Source organism: Ochotona curzoniae, unplaced genomic scaffold (genome assembly GCF_017591425.1).
Source record: "Ochotona curzoniae isolate NIBS_2020 unplaced genomic scaffold, NIBS_Ocur_1.0 scaffold_4701, whole genome shotgun sequence".
Taxonomy (NCBI): domain Eukaryota; kingdom Metazoa; phylum Chordata; class Mammalia; order Lagomorpha; family Ochotonidae; genus Ochotona; species Ochotona curzoniae.
In genome coordinates this window covers 41,870,005-41,891,171 of record NW_024467122.1, presented here as the reverse complement: position 1 = coordinate 41,891,171, position 21,167 = coordinate 41,870,005, and the positions used below count along the sequence as shown (strand labels likewise).

The 21,167-nt window shown below is 50.2% G+C and overlaps 1 protein-coding gene across 2 annotated transcripts in view; it reads right to left on the bottom strand.

Moving 5' to 3' along the window:
• Positions 1 to 4,741: 4,741 nt before the first annotated feature.
• The window catches only part of TEP1 (telomerase associated protein 1), a 36,585-nt gene continuing 20,159 nt past the window's right edge, over positions 4,742 to 21,167 (bottom strand). For both annotated transcript variants that reach the window (XM_040969775.1, XM_040969774.1), the window contains exons 22-55: positions 20,821 to 20,934; positions 20,619 to 20,736; positions 20,260 to 20,454; positions 19,982 to 20,157; positions 19,729 to 19,885; positions 19,437 to 19,616; positions 18,851 to 18,943; positions 18,451 to 18,583; positions 18,134 to 18,284; positions 17,893 to 18,026; positions 17,658 to 17,746; positions 17,281 to 17,395; positions 16,268 to 16,508; positions 15,900 to 16,023; positions 13,934 to 14,058; positions 13,729 to 13,828; positions 13,421 to 13,576; positions 13,092 to 13,304; positions 12,781 to 12,934; positions 12,469 to 12,681; positions 11,114 to 11,274; positions 10,835 to 10,948; positions 9,928 to 10,035; positions 9,590 to 9,722; positions 9,424 to 9,500; positions 9,191 to 9,323; positions 8,938 to 9,074; positions 8,660 to 8,781; positions 7,194 to 7,334; positions 6,946 to 7,042; positions 5,797 to 5,896; positions 5,496 to 5,710; positions 5,264 to 5,368; positions 4,742 to 4,947 (exon numbers count right to left, since the gene is read on the bottom strand). In XM_040969775.1, the coding sequence (XP_040825709.1) occupies positions 4,825 to 4,947; positions 5,264 to 5,368; positions 5,496 to 5,710; positions 5,797 to 5,896; positions 6,946 to 7,042; positions 7,194 to 7,334; positions 8,660 to 8,781; positions 8,938 to 9,074; positions 9,191 to 9,323; positions 9,424 to 9,500; positions 9,590 to 9,722; positions 9,928 to 10,035; positions 10,835 to 10,948; positions 11,114 to 11,274; positions 12,469 to 12,681; positions 12,781 to 12,934; positions 13,092 to 13,304; positions 13,421 to 13,576; positions 13,729 to 13,828; positions 13,934 to 14,058; positions 15,900 to 16,023; positions 16,268 to 16,508; positions 17,281 to 17,395; positions 17,658 to 17,746; positions 17,893 to 18,026; positions 18,134 to 18,284; positions 18,451 to 18,583; positions 18,851 to 18,943; positions 19,437 to 19,616; positions 19,729 to 19,885; positions 19,982 to 20,157; positions 20,260 to 20,454; positions 20,619 to 20,736; positions 20,821 to 20,934 (4,747 nt within the window). In that variant the 3' untranslated portion in view covers positions 4,742 to 4,824. The remainder of the gene's footprint in view (positions 4,948 to 5,263; positions 5,369 to 5,495; positions 5,711 to 5,796; positions 5,897 to 6,945; positions 7,043 to 7,193; positions 7,335 to 8,659; positions 8,782 to 8,937; positions 9,075 to 9,190; positions 9,324 to 9,423; positions 9,501 to 9,589; positions 9,723 to 9,927; positions 10,036 to 10,834; positions 10,949 to 11,113; positions 11,275 to 12,468; positions 12,682 to 12,780; positions 12,935 to 13,091; positions 13,305 to 13,420; positions 13,577 to 13,728; positions 13,829 to 13,933; positions 14,059 to 15,899; positions 16,024 to 16,267; positions 16,509 to 17,280; positions 17,396 to 17,657; positions 17,747 to 17,892; positions 18,027 to 18,133; positions 18,285 to 18,450; positions 18,584 to 18,850; positions 18,944 to 19,436; positions 19,617 to 19,728; positions 19,886 to 19,981; positions 20,158 to 20,259; positions 20,455 to 20,618; positions 20,737 to 20,820; positions 20,935 to 21,167) is intronic.

The window sequence follows — 21,167 nt, the reverse complement described above, 5'->3', positions numbered from 1 at the left end:
GGCTCTCCTCTTCCCATCCAGCTCCCTGCTTGTGGCCTGGGAACGCAGTGGAGGACGGCCCAAAGCCGTGGGACTCTGCACCCACGTAGGAGACCTGGAAAAAGTTCCTGGTTCCTAGCTTGGATTAGCTTAGCTCCGGCCATTGCGGCCACTTGGGGAATGAACCAGCAGGTGGAAGATCTTTCTCTCTCTGTATATCTGACTTCCAATAAAAATAAATAAATCTTTAATAAAAAAAGTGTATATACAAATCTCCTGACCCAAAATTTATAAATGTTTGTGTAGATGGTGTCACTGCACATTGGAATACACAAAAAGATCTGTAAGTGAAGAACTAGTCAAATAAATGAATTTTTAAAGAATTTATTATATATATATATATATTTTACTTATTTATTTTTATTGCAAAGTCAGAAAAAACAGAGGAGACATAGAGAAGAGGATCTTCCATCCGATGCTTCTACTCCCCAAGTGGTCCCCTCAGCTGGAGCCGAGCCAAAACAAAGCCAGAGCCAGGAGCTTCTTCCGATCCCCCAATGCAGGCACAGAGTCCCAAAGCTTTGGGCCATCCTCCACTGCTTTCCCAGGCTACAAGCAGGGAGCTGGATGGGAAGCAGAGCCACCGGGATTAGAACCGGCACCCATATGGGATCCCAGCGCATTCAAGGCGAGTACTTTAGTCACTAGGCTACCACACCAGGCAAAAATAAATCTGTTTTTAAAAGCATTAGGATACATTAAAACTAAAGTAGTCTTGGCCTACTTTTCCAAGAAAGAGGAATATTTTCAGTTCATTGTATAAATTTAAGACAAAAAAATTCAGGTCAGTATATCAGAGGAAAAAAAGCAGTCTCCTCTAAGGATACTACCAAGCCTTATCCAGCAACGTAAAAAGGATTATACAAGAACAAATGAATTTTGCCCTAAAATACAACAGCCACACCAGAATACCCACTCAAATTCCATTTAATGTTGTGCTGGAATTTCTAGCTATGGTATTTACATAGCAGAAAGGGTGGGAAAGGGGGCGTGCAGGTTCAAAAGAGAGAGACGGCTGACTCTATAGCATAGCTAGCATACTCTGTGGACACTGGTTCATGTCCTGGATCTCCAGTTCCAATGCAGCTCGCTGCTAATGTGCCTAGGATATTAGTGGAGAATGGCCCAAGTCCTTGGGACCCTGCACGCAGCACCCACGTGGGAAACCTGGAAGAAGTTCCTGGCTCCTGGCTTCAGCCAGTTACAGCCATTTGGAGAGTGAACCAGCACATGTCAGATCTCTATCTCTCTCTCTGCCCCTTTCTCTCTCTGTAACTCTTTCAAATACATAAATAAATCTTTAACAAAAAGGAAAAAAAAAAGAACTGCATGTACTTCATATTATGTGGTCTGATCTATATAATCCCCCCCCCCCAAAGAATGTACATGCCAAAAAAATAGACCCAAAAAGCAACTACAGCAGAATTGTAGTATACAAGATGAATATACAAAAATAATTGTATCACTAAACATTATATGCTCTGGGCCCTACGAACAGAATTAACCAGAAAAGTATAATATAGACTAAAAACTACAAAGCATAATTGCAAATATCCTAAACCCAAAGAAATAAAAAGACATCCTATGTTTATGTATTTGGAGATTACTAATATGGTAGTACTCCCCAAAGTAATTGATAGATTAAGTTCCTGCAAAAATTCTAGGTTTTTCTGGCAGAAATGGCCAGGACACATGTGAAATTCATACAGATCTCATAAAACCAAAGCAATCTTGAAAAAAGTTGTAGGACTACATTTCCTGATTTCCAATTTTAGTTACAAAGCTACAGTAATCAAGACAGTGTGACGTTGGCACTGGGTAGACATACAGGTGGTAGACGGGTCAATGGGATAGAATTGGGTCCAGAAGTAAGTCCATTCATAGGTACCAGTTGGTTTTCAGCCAAGGATGCCAACAGTTCATTGCAGGAAAGAACATTTTCCAACACATAGGACTAGGACAACTTGTATATCCACATATAAAATAATAAATTGGGAATACTTCATATCATGCAAGAATTAAAATACTCTCAAAGGCTTAAATGTAAGAGCTAAAACTGTAAGACTTAGAAAAAATAGGAGGAAGTTATTGTGTAACAATTTTCTAGGTATGACAGTACCATAACAGGCATAGAAAAATAAATAGGCCTTCGTCAAGATTTAAGGAAGATAAAAAACAAAGGATTAAAATCAGTGACCTTTAGGATAATGCCATGCTATGGTTTTCTGTAGAATTTCTGGATAAAATCATGAATCCTAAATTTCAAATGATTTAATTTAGGACTTCTAGTCACATATATGTGAGGGAGTGGGTCCAGAAGGGATGTTTAGAACCCTTGCAGAAGTATATGAGAAGATGGAAGCATGACTCAGGTCTTCACAGCTAATGCCTTTGTCCTGTGGTGGAGAAGAACCCATGCAATTTGGGATGGACATAAGGTTCAAAAGGTTCAAACCCTCCAGTGATCCCTTCTGTTTAATCCTGGAATCTGCACAGAGTGAGGTCAGGGCCTGCTCTGCCATCGCCTACAGCACCAGCATCCCATATCAGTCCGGCCTCAGGTTCAGCTGCTCCACTTCTCATCCACCTCCCTGATAATGCTCCTGGGAAAACAGCAAAAGATGGCCCAAGTACTTGAGCCCCTGCACCCATATGGGAGACCTAGAAAATGTTCCTGGCTTCAGACAGGCCCTGCTGCAGTGGTTGTAGCCATTTGAGAGTGAACCAACAAGTAGATTTCTCTCGTATTTTACTTGTTTGTCTTTGTTCTAACACTTATTTATATGTATTGAAAAGGTAGATTTTACAGAGGTACAAAGATCTGTTCCCTGGTTCACTCCCCAAGTGGCTGCAACAGCTGGAGTTGAGCTGAGCTGAAGCCAGGAGCCAGGGGCTTCTTCCTGCTTTCCTGCATGGGTAGTGGGTGCAGAGTCCCAGGGCTTAGAGCCATCCTTTACTGCTTTGCCAGGCCACAGGCAGAGAGCTTCTCTGACCTGTCTTATACAAATTCTTGGATTCTTGGGCACACATATTTCCTTCTTCCCTAGCCCTTAAAAAGGGCCTGAGGGAACTTCCTCTCCCATAGGACAGAATTATAAGAAAATAAGAAGGTGTGGGCCTGAAGCAATAGTCTAATGGCTAAATCTTTGCCTTCCATATGCTGGGATCTTATATGGGCTGTATCCCAGCTGCTCCACTTCCCATCCAGCTCCCTGCTTGTGGCCTGGGAAAGCAGTCGAGGACAGCCCAAAACCTTGGGACCATGCACCCACGTGGGAGACCTAGAGGAAGCTCCTGGCTTCAGATCAGCTCAGCTCCTGCTGTTGTGACTATTTGGGGAGTGAACCAGCGGATGGAAGATATTTCTATCTCTCCTTTTCTCTGTAAATCTGACATTTCAATAAAAATAAATAAATGTTCTTTTATTTTTTTTTAAAGATTTATTTTTATTATTTTTTCATTGGAAAGGCAGATATACAGAGAGGAGAGACAGAGAGGAAGATCTTCCGTCCGATGATTCACTCCCCAAGTGAGCGCAACGGTCCATGCTATGCTGGTCCGAAGCCAGGAGCCTCTTCCGGGTCTCCCACGCGGGTACAGGGTCCCAAAGCTTTGGGCCGTCCTCGACTGCTTTCCCAGGCCACAGGCAGGGAGCTGGAAGGGAAGCGGGGCTGCCGGGATTAGAACCAGCGCCCATATGGGATCCCGGGCGTGCAAGGCGAGGACCTTTAACCACTTGCGCCACCGCGCCGGGCCCAATAAATGTTCTTTTAAAAAATAGGAAGGCTCTATAACTTTTTCTGGAGAATCAGAATCCATGGTACATCTTTGGGTGTAAACGTTCCCACTTTCAACTTGGTTTAATCTTTGTGAACTTTGATAGGACACAGAAACGCTTTTGTGACCTCTTCTAGAAATGCCGCCCTGTCAATGTTTCTGAAAGCTAAAAGGCTTGTCAGTTCTCGTCTGGAAAAGAGGGCTGTTTACAACAGAGAAGCCTAATTTTGTTCTCTTTCTAAATGCCCTGGTCACTACGCTAACATATTCCTTCCATCCTTCTGTCTTGACCAAATGGAAACAATCTTCAGTTCTCTAATCAAACCAAATGTTGATCAACATCACTCCGTTCCTCTTCCTGGCGAAAGTGGTAAATCCTAGCTAGACTCCTGGGGCCACGGGGATACAGGAATTTTTAATTTCATTTTTATAATAAATAACTTCATAATTTCTAATTTTATTATTATTGGAAAGGCAAATTTACACAGGAGGAGAGACAGTAAGATCTTCCATCCTCTGGTTCATTCCCCAAGTGCCCATAATAGCTGGAACTGAGCTGATCTGAAGCCAGAGCCAGGAGCTTCTTCCGTTCTGCCACACAGGTGTAGGATCCCAAGGTTTGGGGCATCCTCAACTGCTTTCCCTGAATATAAGCCAGGAGCTGGATGAGAAGTAGAGCAGCTGGGACATGAACCAGTGCCCATATGGGATGCCAGCACTTGCAAGGAGAGGATTGGCCTATTGAGCCATTGCACCAGGTCCTGGATGCAGGAATTCTAAAGTTGACTTTCAAAGAATGCCTGCTGAAGAGCCAGATCATTTTCTTGCCATTTCAGTAAGGAATGATGTTAAAATAGAAACAGGAGAACACCCACATTATTCCCTCTTAGTCCAAATACACATGGAAACACGGGCCTGCAACTTAGGATCTTCTGGTACTTTATTTTAATCATTGTGTTAAGAAAGTGTCCACTGGTATCTTCATTTTTCTCCCTGAGGAAAGCATCTTCATTCCCAAGACAGGAAGTACACATTGCCCTGTGTGTCTCCCACCATGAGCTTCAGTGTGGAGTTAGGACCAAGCCAGGGTTCCAAGCAGCACACTGCCCCTTCGCATCGGAACAGGCCCAGCTAAAACACAAAAAAAAGGAGAGCGTGAGCATGAGGGCTACAGACCTGGGGCCTCCTCACTTAACATTTTTCTCATGTGAACACCTTTTATTTGGAAACAGTTTGGTCATGTGTTTTTTGTGTTTTTTGTTTTGTTCTATTGATTACATTGCATCATGCGACACAGTTTTACAGGCACTGGGATTCCCCCCCCCAAACCTACTCCCCTCCCCCCCCCGGTCATGCGTTTTTGCAAGAGGAATCCAAAAAAGCAGAATTTGGATCTTTTGTCCTTCTGTGAGATTTTTCGCAGCCCGCTGTGCACCTGCACACTCACCAGTTCCATGCTGGATTTCTCCCATAGCTTCACATCCCTGTCCTTCGATGCTGTCACCAGCAACTCGGGCAGCACATGCAGGGCTGTGACAGAGCCCGAATGGATCTCAGGGAGGAAGGGAAAGCAGCGTGGTGAGTCCTCAGAGCGGCCTCCTCAGGTAAGGAAGCAGCCAGTCGCTGGATCAGGCCTCCAGCCCCCTCCCCTCGAGATGGGACTCCTCCCTCAAACTCACCTTTCTTTGCCACCGTGGGGTTAGGTTTGTAATTACTGGGCAGTACTCCGCATTATCTGATTCAGAGCTCTCTTCTGGATCTGTCCCTGGAGTCTGGGTTTTAGGAGGTTTTGTTTTTTGCTGCCAGATGTTACCTGTGGTCCATTCTCCTTCTTGGGTGCATTCTGCCAGGTTCCATAGAGTCCCATCTGAGCTTGGTAACAAAACGGAGGACTCTGCCATTGTAAGGGTACAGTTAGAATCAAGTCTCAGTCATCCTCAAGGTCGGTGTCTCCGCTTGGGCCCTCCCGTTCCCACTCACCAGACTCGGGTTTGGCCTGTGTTAGTGATTTCAGGGCGCCACTAGGACCCTGCAGGATGAAGTCCAGGCAGCCTGATAACTCTCCTGATTCGTCTTGCTTCTGTGAAATCATACGTAACTGTGTTGAGACTACTCATAACAGCTCAGTCGCTCAATTCCGTGTGGCAAAGCAAGAGTTTTCTGCTCTGGGCTGATTAGTATCTTTTTTTTTCAAACTTCAACTCAGACACAGTAAAGTGCACAAAGCTTAAATATACATGACAATGAAGTTTTACTGATGCATACATCATGCAGTCACACCCAGAAGCAATAGATGGATTGTTTTTAGCACCTCCAAAATTGCCCTCGGTCCCCTTCTCAATCAACACCTTAGCATCACCCATGGAGCTAACAATATTTTGACATCTGTTATGATAGTTTTGCTTCTTAAATTTCTTTTCAGTGAAAGCCTGTCCTAAACTCATGTATGTCTGGCTTCTTCTGTCTCGCATCATATCTATGGCGTGTCTGTATTGTTCCATGCTTCAGTATTCAGCATGACATGTACTTTGGCCACATAGCATTCCATTGTATAACAGTACCACAAATTGCTTATCCTTTTCCTGTGTATAGACCTTGAGATTGTTTTGGCTATGATGAAACACCAAGTACTGTGGACATTCTTGTGGTGTGTTTAGAGGGACATATACACGCATTTCTCTTGGATATAAATTTCGGAGTAGAAGGGACAAGCAGCAAGCCAGGAATGAATAACCTTCCCAGGCACAAAGAGCTTCCGGGGACAGCCAGCTCAAGCACACTCAGACCAGTGAATCCACAATGTCTAGGTCATTGTTAACGTGAGGACAGAGGCAAGATGAAGTCCTTACTCCCAAAATACTAATATAGACAGTGGTAAGATTAGAGAGACTCGAATAAATGCAATTAAGGAAATTTCTAGACTTATAATTTGCCACAATATTTTAGCCAGTAAAATCTCACATGGACATCTAACATGTAATGCACTAGAGAGCTGCTCCAGTCAAAGGGCAAGGGGAATTGGAATCAACAGCCCTTGCCTCCCTTTCCTTGAGCCTCCATAATGGGCCCCAAGGCTTAAAGACAATAATCCTAGACACGTGTAGGTTTTAATACACAAACGGAACTTACGAGTAAAAAAAGATATGCAGTTTCCCTTGATGGCAGAACAAACACACCATAATCCTTGTGGGTGGATGTCACTATGGGTTGATTAAAGTAGTTCTCCCTGGTTTATAACAAAGACAGAGGCTGAGCCTGGAGGGGGCAGGGGGGCACCTCTCTTGGTGATTCCAGTGTTCTGAGACTCAACCTTAGGGTAACCACAAATCCACACTTCCTTTCTCCAGTTCAGGGGAAAAGAGCATTTTACATCTTACCAGATTACAGAGGGAGCCTCCCCTAGCTTCATGTGTAGTAATTCCAGCTCTTTGACCAAGATAAGGGACTGACCATCAGGGGCCAGGTGCATTGCTGTCAGCATCCCTAAGTCCTCCTGCAGAACTCGGTTCAGACGAAGACTAGTTCAAAAAATACAGAGAAGAGCCTACTTTAGTTACCACTGCCTGGGCTCCTCAGTTCCCTGTGAAGCCTCAGGCTGGAGCGTGAAAGAGGAAGCATCACCCTCGCTATAATCCTGCTTCTGTTTATTGGCCTACATCAGTATTCATCACTTCTGTCTCCTTCCCAGGTCAAACACTGATGTTCAAACGTTCTTATCTTTGCATTTACACCCCACCACCAAGTGATCATTAAGTCCCATGGCTTCTGTCTGCAGCACATGCCTCAGTCTGCATCTCTCCACCGCCCAGAGCAGGGCCCACATTCTGTCTTCCCCAAGCAAATAGAAATGGCTATTGCAGAGGTCTCCCTGCCCTTAGTACCCTTCCACTACCATCCACCCTCCATAGCCACCAGAGCTCTCCTTCAAACATTCAAACCACTGAAAAACCCTAGGAAAGGTGCTCCACAGTTTACTTTTTCAATCCAATTTCCACACTACCCCCACTCTGATCAAGAGTCTAAGACTGGGCCACACCTAGAATATGTCATGCATATTATTGCCTCTATGCATTTTATTAATGCTATTTCCTCTTCCTAAAACTGTTCCCTTCCCTTACTAATCCAGAAAAATCCTACTCATTCCTTAAGCCCAACCTCAACCATCAAGGCTCTCCTACAATCTCTTAATTCTACAGCCCTGGGCCCAACTTCAAACATCAGTGCCTACATATAATCTGTTGCCCTGGGAACAAACGTGTGTACACATGTGTATCTTCATTGTAGCACTAATCACTGTGATTATTCTGGTGGCTTCATTACATGGAATCCTGTTGAGTGAACTTCTTTAAGAAACATACTTCCTCTGTATCTGGTTGAAATTGCTTGGGCCAGAGCTTGACATCAATTAGGCACTTGGGAATTAATCATGTAAATTGCCAGGATCAGAAAGGAATTTCCACAATGTTCTATTGAGGGACTGCATTGTGAAATAGCAAGCTAAGCCTGCACCTACAACACAGGCATCCCATATGGGTGCTGGTTGGAATCCCACTTCCCAAACAGCTCCTTGCTAATGCACCTGGAAAAGCAGCAAAAGATGGCCCAGCCCTAGCCATTGCAGCCAGCTGGGGAATAAACCAGAGAATAGATGATTCTCTGTGTCTCTTCTCTGCCCTCAGTCACTCTGCTTTCAAATAAATAAATAAATAAGTAAATCTTTAAAAAAAAAAAAAAAAAAGTCCTGTTGACCTAGTTTAGAAGCAGAAATGGAGTAATTTGAGTAAAATCCCACGTATGAGGAGGCTATTATTCCTATCACATTAACCCAGCCACTTCATCTCACCTGAAATTTCTGGGTGTCGAACCCTTCTGCAGTTCCACCTGCCACTCGGTGACTTTTTCATCATCACCGACAATAATGGTGTGTGCCGAGTACCAGATCAGAGCAATGATGTAGCCTGAGGTCTGGTGGACACAAGTTCAAGTCAGTATTTTGGAGGAGCCAGAATTAACCCTCTCCCCCTCCCAGGCACATGGCCATCCCTAACTGTGGCATGTGCCATTAAGCACAGAGTCAGGATGGAAGGCATACAGTCCAAGAACTGAGGTCAACCAGCTCACCTGTGCTGTGGCCACAGCCTTAGTGTCCTGCCACAGGGTTAGTTCCCCAGCTGCATTTCCAGACACTGACAAGGAGCCATTTGGGGCCCAGGCCACAGCAGTAATGGGTGCAGAACTTCTGGGCGTACAAGTGCCATCTAAAGAAGGTAAGTGATTCATATATCTATATATATCACGTGAACCTTGACCTTCTATGTCCCAGCCATAGAAACCTCCTTCATGCGTTACTTGCCTCTCTCCAGGGCTCACTCACCCGCCTCCTTAGGCACCTGCCAGAGCCGAATGGAAGCATCCTCTGCTGCAGTCAGCAGGAGGCCTGAACTCTCTGAAACAGCAGCTGCGCTAACTGGCCCGCTGTGGCCCAGGAGGGTGTGTGTTTGGCAGACCTGGGACAGGATGGAGATAGGCAGGAAGGAAGTTAACAGAAGTTTGTCCCATATGCTTTCTCCACTTCCCCACCCAACCAAATCCCTGCAGGGAGCTCACCAAGAGTGGATGCCACAACCGTGTGGCCCCATCCAGTCCAGCAGTCACCACAAGCAGCTCTGACCCAGGCTGTCCAGCTGATACATAACACAGAGTCAGACAAGGGGGAGATGCAGGGGAGAAGGGAAGCAGCAGCGGGAAGGGGAGATGACTGATATTTCACTACCTGCACGGGGCAGCAGGGCAGCTGCGCACTGGCTGATGGGCTTGGAGTGAGCAGGGATGCTGGTCAGCTCTACACCCTTCTGGTTCCACACCTTCAAGGTCCCGTCCCGGCCCACAGACACCACGTGCTCTTCCTACCATGAGAACACAGGGTCAGAGCAGGATCATGCTGAGCAGTGCATGGGAAATGGAGCTCCCTCCACAGGGCTTTGCAAGAGGTCAGGGTGAGGAGAACTCAGGAGCGGTAATGTTCCTATTGACATGGCATGCCCAGTCCCCTAAAATCCCCTCAGCCCTCTCATAGATGTGTAGGGAGTGAATTTACCACTGCCTTCTTACCACGGCCACCACGGAGCTCACAGCACTCTGATGACCCAGGAACTGACCAAGCTGCTGCCTCAACTTTGGGTCCCAGACAGCCAGAGAGCCATCACTGGAGCAGGAGATCTGCAGGGTCAGACATCAGAGGCATGGAACGAGCAGCACCCCACCATCACTACCGTATGTTCACACTATGGGGCAGAGCCCTGCTTCACATCCACTGCTCTGAGCCTTGGGACTCTCATGCATCCAGTGAGGATAATGATGGTGCACCTGTCTGATCCAGTTGCTAGGGGCCACGGGCAGCTACATAAAGGATTTGGCATACTGCCTGGGACACAGCAACCAGAGAAGAAATAATAGCTCTGTTGTTCCTATTATAGCTGTAATGCCAGTCAACAAAGAGAAGGTTGGAAAACCTGCAGCGCCAAGGAGAAATCTGGCTGCCTAGAAAGTACAGGTCAAACTATGCCTAGACTATGCAGCTGATATTCATTCCTCCTCTTCCCTCTGGTTGAGAACAACATAGGGCTTGTGCACTGGAAATTGAAACTTTACCGACTCTGAGTACGTAATTGGAGATGCATTTTTTTTATGCACTAAGGATCAAATAATTCACAGCAGTCCATTTCACCTGCAGGCTGAACATCCTAAACCCTGGAGAGACGGTACTGGGTTCTTGTTAAGAGCAGGTGCTTTCTTATCGGAAAGTTTACTGGCTCAGCTTTATCAGTAACATGACCTTGGAACTGTTCATTCTGAGTTCCATTTCCTTTTCTCTCCTTTATAGCAAGGTGAAGACTCAGTCAATATACATGAAGAGTTTAGTTCAATGCCCAGTATATGCCAAGTGTTGGCAACATTGGATTTACTACTATGAAGAGGTGCTAGGAGAAAGACAAGAGCCACCCTGCCCCTTACTCACCAGCAGGTTGTCTTTGGTCCAGGTACAGCCAGTGATCCAGTCACGGTGACAGGCAACGAAGGTGCAGATCAGAACAGGTGTTTGAGGGGTCCTCACATCCCAGCAAAGAAGACTCTGGTTGGACCCCAAGGACAGGAAGCAGTCAGGACAGAAAAAGGGAAGTGAGGATACCAGGCTTTTCCAGACAAGAGATTTCAAGGGGGGGGAGGGGAAGGGAGTGTAAAAAGTCTATAGGAAGAAGCCCAGGAGCCAGAGCGCTCTGGGACCCAGGGTGCTCACCTGGTCCCTGCCCCCCGTGGCCAGGCTGCCTCCATCACTGCTGAAGCCACAGCAGCTCACAGGACCCTCGTGTCCCCGGAGCTCAATGCCACGGGAAACATCTTCAGCCTTGTGTGGCCCTGTCAGCAGCTGCTTCTGCCAAAGGCACACTGTGAAATCCTCTGCATTGGAAACAGAGAGGAAGGCTTCCTGAAAGAGGAGGCAAGGTGGGCCTAGGAGTCCAAAGGCAGTCATGGGAGCCTAGGGTAATGTCTGAGGGCACAGCCACAGGGTGTGATGAGGCTGTGCACAGGGGCCAGTCACCCTGTGGGTGTGCAGGGCAGGGACAGCCAGCACTCCCAGCTCGTGCTACAATTCTGTAGCTCACACAAGCACCATGGTACTTTGTCTCTCACTAACTCTCCGCCACACTTCCCAGTCCCTTCAGTGCCATTTCACTTCCTTATCAGCAAAGACCAAGCCCCCACGAGAGAGGACCAAGGCCATTCTACATATCCACATCAGCATCTCCCTCCCTCTCCTTCGAAGAGAAACCTATCTGTTTACAGGCGAAGTCTCACACTGGACAGAAACTCAAAAGATCCCTGGGAATTTAGAGGTCTGCGAATGAGGATTGGGGGCTGGCACTGTGCATAGCAGGTGAAAGCTGCTGCCTTCAACACTGGCATCCTGTACAGGCACCAGTCCAAGTCCCAGCTGCTCCACTTCCAGTCCAGCTCCCTGCTCATGTGCCTGGGAGAGCAGGGGAGAACAGCCCAAGTGCTTGGACCATGTGGGAGACCCAGGTTTCAGCCTGTCCAAACCCCAGCCTTTGCAGCCATTTGGAGAGTGAGCAAGCAGATGAAAGATCTGTCTTTCCTCATCTCTCTCTGTAACTCTGCCTCTCAGATAAATACAACAAATCTTTAAAAAATAACAATAATAAAGGAACGAGCATTACAGAACAAAGACAAACGACTTAGACTTATTACGTTAGATTAACACACTCTAAAGCACTGTGAAAGGTATAAAAACAAAAAGTCTTACATGTATTTTCATATGTACATAAACATATACATTGAAGGAAGGCCTTGGCTTTTTTTGTTTGTTTGTTTTAATCTATTTGAGAGAGACAGAGCTTCCATGTGAGGTCATGCCCCGAATCTCCTCTGGTAGGAAGGTGGGAGATGAGTGCTCAGTCCAGGCCTCCCATTGGATGGCTCAAAATATTGGCTGCCACCCACAAGACAGACCTGAGTTGAATTCCTTGCTCTCAGTATTGACCCCAGCCCAGCCCTGGTCACTGCAGGCAAATGAGCACTCTCTCTCTCTCTCTCTCTCAGCCCCTCAGTAACTCCACCCACTACCAAGAGTACCTGAGGCAGAAGCCAGGAGTTGCTGGGAGGTGGCCAGTCCCAGCACAGGTTTCTGGTGTCTGGCCAGAAGCCAGAGGGACCGGAGAGAGCCCTCCTTGAGCAGCCAGCCCTGCAGGGAGCCGTCTTCTGCCCCACTCACCAGCACGTCGGGGCCTAGCCATGCCAGTGCAGACACTGCCACATCAAGTGCTTGACAAAGAATGCCCTGGGGACCTGCAAAACAGCAGAGCAGGGAGCTCAGAAAGGGTTCAGGGGCTGGGGGGTTGCCATCTTCCAGAAGGCACAGCCACACATGCATCTCCCCTTCAGTACCTGAAGGGATTTTGTAGATCCTAATGCCATCTGCTCGGTATCCAACAGCCACCCGATCACCATCTGGGCTGAGAGCCACGGAGAGGGCAGGAGAGAGGGAAAGGGAGCCAAGACACCCGAGGGGTTGGCCAAGGGACTCTGACCACACTTGGACCTGTGGGGAGAACACGGCTTAAGGATACTCACCTCTACCACCTACCCAGAGCTACAGCCGCTGCTGTTCAAGTCCCCTTCCAGAGACTCATCTTAAGAGTCTCATGCTGTAGAGAGGCTGTCCTCCTTGTAAGCCACATGGGCCTCTGTGACCTGACCTTGCCATCCTCTCCAGCCGTCAGCAACTGGTGCCCCGCATGCAGGAAAAGCACAGCAGAAACAGGGCCGTAGTGAGCAGGGAAGGCAGCCAGCCGAGCCCCCTCCTGCCAGGCCCATAGCTCCACTGTCTTGTCCAGCCGGCCTACAGCCACAACCTTCCCAGGTGCATTGAAGGCCAGGGTACGAACAGAGGCTCCTGGGGCCCCCAGCTCCTGCAAAGAGGTAAAAGCAGAAATGTCAGGGCAGGTGCTCTGCAGAAGCCCTAGCGACGCTGGTGGCCGTCACTCTTCCACTCTGTCCTCCCGTGCTTCCTCCCCTAGCTGCTCACCTTGGTGACTTTGAGCCCATCCACCTGGAAGAAACTGCAGCTTCCAGCCCAGCTGCCCACAGCTATCACGTGGCCCTCTGGATGGAAGGCAATGCAGTTCAGGGACTTGGGACAAGTGTGCTGCTGGACCAGCTGCCCACGGACTGTGTCCCACAGCTGGGGAGAGAGCAGAGGATTCAGAGCACTGCACTTCTCAGTCGGAGAGCTCCAGGGCCACCTTGCTGCTGCCCCTCCCCAGCAGGGAAGGCCTCCCTCCCCAGGGCAAGCAGTCAGCAAGCCTCCACCACCACAGCACTGCAAGCCTTCACCTTTAGGCATCCTCCAAGGCAGGCTGTGGCCAGCAACCGGCGGTCCGGGCTCAGGCAGCAGCCAGTGATTTGGTTCTCGTGAGCTTTGATCTGGAGCACTCTACCTCAAGAAGACAAAGGTCCTTGGGGGTGCACCCAGCCATAGGGTCCCCCTCAGTGTCTTCCCCTCAGGGATTCCAGATGACATGAGGGCAGGGCCCTTTACCTGCAACCATGCTGCAGGTCCCAGAGCTCCAATAGCCCATCGAAGGCAGTGAGAAAGAGCGTATTGTCTGAGAGGAACAAACAGCAGGAGACGCCGTCACAGCCACTCACCACAGACTTCTCCTCCTGTGATGGCAAGTGCACAAGTGGGTTCAAGCCACACCCGGGACCGTGGGATGTCACCGTTCCAGGTCCCCACTAAAAAGATGGCCAAGGCAAGAGCCCTCGAGCTGTTGGCTCTCTGCATCCCCCAGCCTGTGCTCAGGGCCAAGTTAAGAAAACAAAAATTCTTTAATATATATTTTAAATCAAGATTTATTTTATTGCAAAAAAAATTGAAATTCATCTCTAGGTTGTTTGTAATAAGCATTTCTGTAACCTTTTTAAGAATGCATCACATGCATGGATTTAAAAATATTCATATCACAACAACTGCATCTTGTAAGAAATTTACTTATTCTCATTTCACTGAGAAGTGGAGAGACACAGAGAGCCCCTTCATCTGCCAGTTTACTCCCCAAATGCCCACAACAGTTAGGACTGGGCCAGGCTGAAAGCAGAATGCCAGAACTCCGTGCCAATGATGCACCCACACACTTGAGCCATCACCTGCTGCCTTCCAGGGTACACACCAGTGGGGAACTAGACTGGAAGAGGAGGAAGTGAGACTTGAACCAGCAGTCCCACATGGGAGGCAGGCAACCCCACCAGAGTCTTCACTCACTGAACCAAATGTCTATTCCTAAACTTGCCTTTTACTTCCATTTTTTCCTCATAAACATTTAAAGAACCGTCATCTTTGGGGGTAATAAATATAACAACACATAAAGAATGCAGACTAGGGACCCAGTGTGGCTAAAGTCCTTGCCTTATAAGTGCCAGGATCCCATATGGGCGCTGGTTCTAATCCTGGTGTCCCCACTTCCCATCCAGCTCCCTGCCTGTGGCCTGGGAAAGCAGTCGAGGGCGCCCCAAAGCCTTGGGACCCTGCACCCGTGTGGGAGACCCGAAAGAGACTCCTGGCTTCAGATTGGCTCAGCTCCGGCCATTGTAGCCGCTTGGGATGTCTGGAAGATCTTTCTGTCTCTCCTCCTCTCTGTATATCTGACTTTCCAATAAAAATATAGTATCTCTTAAAAAAAAAAAAAAAAGAATGCAGGCTGACACTGTGGTACAGCAGGTAAAGTTGCTGCCTATAACAGAATCTCAATCTCATATGGGTACTGGTTTGTGTCCCAGCTGGTCCACCTTCAGTCCAGCTCCCTACCAATGGACTGGGAAAGCAGCAGGAGATGGTGCAAGTACTTGGGCCCTGCCACCCATGTGGGTACCTAGATAAAGCTTGGCTTCTGGCCTTGGACCTGCCTCAGCTCTGGCCATTGTAGTCACTTGGGAAGTAAATCAGCAGATGGAAGATCTCTCTCCCTCTCCCTCTCTCTCTCTACAACTCTGCAAAATAAATAAATAAATCTTTTTTAAAAATTCAGTAAAGAGTGTCTAGAAAAGCACCACAAAGAGTAGCATGGTGGCACGCTGATGGCTGGGTTGGGACATGTTGAGTGCAGACCAGATTCTCACCGTGGTGCCTCGAAGAATGGGGCCACAGCACAAAAAAAGAGCTAGGAGGACCTCATTCTGGCCCAGGAGGAGATGTGAAATGGGAATTTCAATATGTTGCATTAGAGGGCTCAGCAGCAGGTGGGTGGCAGGGGAGTCCTACCCAGAGTCAGGCCCAGAGGCTGCAGCGCCCAGGACATCCAAGTGGCAGAGAGGAGAGGAACTGCCAAGGGGTAGGGAGCAGGGTGGGGCTAGGCAGGGCTGGGGCTGCTTCTCTGACCAAGCGCTTTGATCTGACCTGACTGGCATGGAGATGTTGCACCTATCAGCAGACCTGGCCTATTCAGACCTTCAGGGAAATCTCTGAGGGTTTTCTACAGGGAACTTGCACACCACCTCGAGGGTCATACCTGCCAGGCTCTCAGGTCCAGTAGGTAAACCGTCCCATTGGCAGTGCCCACAGCTGCTCTCTGCCCACTGGGGGAGATGGCCACGGCTGTAGGGGATGAGGAGACTGGCAGAGACACGCTGAAGCTGGAGAAGGAGCAGGAAGAGAGGAGGCTTTGTGGGGAATGCAAACAGGTATCCACCTCCGTATTTCTGCACTCTGATTCCTTTCTCCCCAGTGATTCTGGTCTGTCCTTTATTCTCTGGCACACAGTGGTTCAGAGAACTAAGCTACTGCCTACAGCACCAGCCACGTTGGAGGACCAGATTGAAACAAAGGAAAAGCAAGTACAATATCTTGCTCTCTGTTTGGGGTCAAGGGTCCTCCTACCTTTGTTGATCCTTCATGGACTGGGGCTTATTAAGCCACTGTAGCTTGTGCTGGATGTGCCATCGCTGGGACAGCAGGGGGGCCTGGCAGCAGAGAGGCGAGTCCTGAGGCTGGTTGGCTGCCTGCTGGGCCAACAGGACGGGGTACTGGCTGAGGATTGGCGCCTGCTGCCTCAAGAAGGTGCGAAACACAGCAACATCAGCCTCAGGGAGTGGATGTTCCTCATCAGGGTCTGAAGAAGCTACAAACACAAGCAGTAAGTTCCTAGGAGGCAAGCCTGGACCGTTAACCCCAGCACCAAGTACACATACAGTGCAAATCAATAAACCTCAAACCATGGCTGCCTGGCCTCACAGCAGGAAGGCTTGCTATAAAAACAAAAAGAACCAGAACCTAGAGAACCAGAATCTGGGGGCCCAAGGATGTGTAATTTGACAAATGTCCCACATTAAACTTCATGCCTATGAAATAAAGTTTAAGAAGCCCTGGGCTCAGTGCAGTGGCTCAGCGGTCTAAGTCTTTGCCTTTAAAGCGCCAGAATCCCATATGGGCACCAGTTCTAATCCTGCAGCTCCACTTCCCATCCAGCTCCCTGCTTACAGCCTGGGAAAGCAGTCGAGGACGGCCCAAAGTCTTGGGACCCTGTACCCGCATGGGAGACCTGGAGGAGGTTCCTGGCTCCTGGCTTCGGATCGGCGCAGCAGCGGCCACTGAGGTCACTTGGGGAGTAAATCATCGGACAGAAGATCTTCCTCTCTGTCTCTCCTCCTCTGTCTATATCTGACTTTGCAATAAAAATAAATAAATCTTGAAAAAAAAAAAAGAAGCTCTGATCTAGGGGATCAAAGCAAAATGTTTCCTGAGAATCACCTGCTCACACTCTTGGTATCTTCAACCTGCAACAGAAATATGGCTATTCTTCCACCGCACCACTCCAGGCAGCAGCTAGAACCCCAGAACACTCCCAGGAGGCCGATGGGCCAGAGAAGAAACTCCCCAGTTTGTCAGCTCACCATAAAGGGCGTGGGCTTCCAGGAGGCGAGAGATCAGACCCAGTTCCAGGTGTGCAGCCACCACGTGGACACTGGTGAGAAACTTGGCAAGAAGACCGCGGTTCCTACTCTGGAGCTAGGAAAGTCAGATTGGGTTCATTAGCAAGCTGAACAGGCTGGTGAGCAGGGAGATGTTGGGGTCCCAAACCCTGTCTGCGCAGCCAGGAGCTTGGACGAACACCTCAGCAAGCAGAGCAGGAAAACTGAAAGGAGACAGTGGAAGAGGGGTGGGAAGGGGTAACGGCAGCTGTGATGGGGCACGGAGGTAAAAGATGGGCAGGGGCTCAGGAGGCAAAGCAGCTGCCTGGACAGAAGTGTCCATGGCGTTTGAGACACACCAGGTGGTAAGGCAGGTCCTCCAGAGCCTCCGGAGGGCAATTTCGGAAGGTGCCCGAGCCATCAGGATCACACATCTTCCAGAGCTGGGCTGGAAGGAGAGACATTGGGAAGGGCTCGGGCATTGAGATCACGAAGGCCACATCAAAGGATGGCGGACCAGGGAGCCAGCAGGCAGGGAGCACTCCAGGCATGGTCTGCACACCCCATGCCCAGGCTGGCCTGGGTGGCACTCACTAGCAATGAAGATGTGTGCCGTGTCCTCCAGTCCTGGCTTCTTCCCATAGCGACGCCTGGCTGCTGTCCTCAGAGGACCATCAGAGAGGCAGAGGCGGGCCCCACGGCGCTCCAGAGGGCCCTCTCCTAGTAAACTGTCCTCGCAGGAAGGCAGGGAGAGAGGCCCCATGAGACCCTGGCTCACAGACTGCAGGTAGAGTGAGGTGGGTGGGAGCTCAGCTGGCTGGGGGGACACCTGTACCTGCGCAGACTCTGGACAAGGTAGGCAAAGGGTCCCATGGGGTAGGGCTCTCTGCTGTTCCCAGCAGCCATTGCCTCTTCCCAGCTCTTGGTCCCCTTGGGCAGAGTCCTCCAAGCACTCAGCACTCCATGCAGCTGGTCCACAGTCAGACCTGAAAGCCAAGCCCTCTGAGGCTCAAACTCCCTGTCCAAACCACAACATGCCCCACCACCTTGATGACTCCTGACCCTCCCTGCCTGGCTTGCTAAGACCCTATGTGAACCAAGGACACCTGATCCTTGAAACCCCCAGCTTCTCGACCCACTCCAACCACTGACCGCTCCGAGTGACCTCAAGGGTGGTCAAGGCCTGGGGAAGGACATGGGGACCATGCTCTTGCTCCAGGGTACTCAGGATGTGCTGCAGCAGCAGGGGGATGGTGGCGGGCAGGGTGCGGAGTCTCTCGGACACCTGGGAGGGTGAGGAAGTCCAGCTGTCAGTTGGAGAGCCAATGGCGAGAAGCAGCTTCAGTTGTTGGGAAGGGGCAGTAGAAAAACAGTGGGCAGGGATGAAAAAAAAATAAAGAGAAGGAGGTGGGCAAGAAGAGGGGACAGGAGCATGCCAAAAAGAGGGAGTGAGTGATCCCAAGATGGCATGGGAGGAGCAGTCACGCTGAAGGAAGGCAACAAAGAAGTCCACCAGCAGAGAAGTGAGAGCAGGTGACGCGAAGCAACCAACCTGCTCATAGAGCGTGAAGAGCCGCAGGTAATCGGTGACCAAGCGCAGGTACAGTGGCAGGCCTGAGCCCCGCTTCACCAGCAGCAGCTGCATCTGCCGAGACTCAGAGGATTCAGGTGGGGGACCAAGGAGGCCGACCATAGCCAGCCATCTGCCACTCATACCCCCCAGTCCACCATAAGGCAGTGCCTTCTCAGAGAGTCCCCGGCAGGGGACAGGCACACAGACATCACCATAGGATACAACCATCCTTCCCCACTTCCCAACCAGCCCCTGAGCTCACAGCCTGACCCCACCCACAGCCAAAGACCAACATCCCCTTTGCCCCAAAAAGCCCTGAAGTTACCAGTCACCAGGTGAACAAGGCAATGCTACTAACATTCATACTACTAATAGCTTTCCCAGCACAGAGCCCTGAGAAGGCAGGAAGCAGCCAGCCTGCCAGCCTCAGTGCTCCAGGAACTCAGCTCTCAGATCCCTCATCCCACCCACACCCCACACCCCATCTCTTTCTCTCTCTTTCTCTCTCTCTCTCACTTTCTTTTTCACGCACACACACACACAGGAGTCCTGACCCACAGCCAACCTGGTTATTAAATGGAGACTCCTCCAGCCGCTTCCCATATAAAGCCAGCTCCTCTCTCACCAGCTGGGCCCGGGCAGATGGCTCCAGCGCCCGCAGGGCCACCACATGGGCACCCTGGCTTTGCTCAAGAGTCTCCCCGAGGCTCCCATCGCTTGACACACTCAGCACCAGGTGCACCCACTGTGACATTTGAAGAAAGGAGCATGGGAATGAAGGATAGAAAGAAGAGAACATCAGAAAGTCCCCTCTCTCTTTCTCCCCCAACCTGCCTCTTCCACCTGCTCACACTCACCCGGGGAAGGGTCTTCGGGATCCAGTCTGAGATCAGCTGCCCTTTCTGGTCCACCAACCTGTCAGCCCCATCAACTATCAGGACCAGGGTCTGGCCAGGTTTCAGGGACTCAGCTGACTTGGGCAGCAGTGTCTGCTGCAGCTCCCATACCAGGCCTCTGTCAGTGGAGGGGAATTCAGGGTCAGTGGGTGAGGAGATGTGGGGGTGATGCCATGAGGCCTCAGCGAGGCAGGGCTAGAAGGGAGCTACACACCGGTACGTGCTGGGCAGGGCACTCGGCTCAAGCAATTGGCTGTGCAGATGGGTACAGAGGCGTCTGAGTAGGGTGAGGGCAAGACCCTGGTCAGGACGAGCCCCTGCAAAGTGATAGAAGACTACGGGCGCCACCTTGGCCTCATCAGGAGCCTGCAGTGCTGACACGAGGGATGCCTACAAGAGACGGGAACAGAAGACACAGCCACCTTGGATGTGTGCATGCTCCCTGTACCCTGCCTCCTTAGCCCGCCCAGCCAGGACTCTGAAAGGCTGTACCAGAAAGGCAGTCTTGCCCTGTCCTGATGGCCCGGTCACCAGGCTCAGCCTCTCCCGGCGCAGCATCAGCTGCTGGACCATGTCCTGAAGAAGGCGCGGGCGGGCAGAACTCAGGGGCTTCTGCAGCTGCTGAAAGGTGGCCTGGACCGCATCATCGTCAGAGTCGGAGGCCTGCTGCTCTGGCTGAGCCCCGGGCTGAGGACACAGAGGGCAGTGATGACCTGTCATTCCAGGCCCTTCACAGTCACCAGGCATCACTCACACGACCCACACAGGATGGATTCCTTCTTCCCCACCAGGGCTCACCCAGATCACCCTCCCTCCCTCCTATTCCACCAGCTCCCATCACTCCCTCTGACCTGGAGGTAAAGCTTCTGGATCATGTCCCACACGTCCTGCAGAACCAACTGCCCAAACTCCTCCAGCCCCGCAACGTAGGGCCGGCCAGCAGCCACACCCCCCCACCCACAGGAGTATCTGTGGGCAAAGCAAGTTGCACCCAGGTCAGGGCAGGCCTGGCTCCCTCGCCCCAGCTCTGTTCAGGGGCATTCCCCAGCTCACCTGCGACAGGTAATTCCTTTCTGTCTGCTCAGGTAGCCCTTCAGTTCTGAGATTCGACGCGCAGCCTCCTCAGACTCAGAAACAAAGTCCGATTTCCAGGCATCTGGCACAGAGCTGACCAGCAAGGTCAGACCAAGCGTGAGGCCACCCTCAGAGCCAGGTCCCGCCACCAAACATCACGAGTGATTCCCTGACTACCTCAAATGGTGTTCCCTAAACATCGGCTCTGAGGCTGACTGGGGGCTGTAACAGTGTCCTCTCTGAGGCCTGCTTCTCTCCTCTGGCTCCCTCCTCTTTGAATTTTGGAGAGAGATGACTAAGACAGCCTTTGCCCTCTGGGGAGGGCG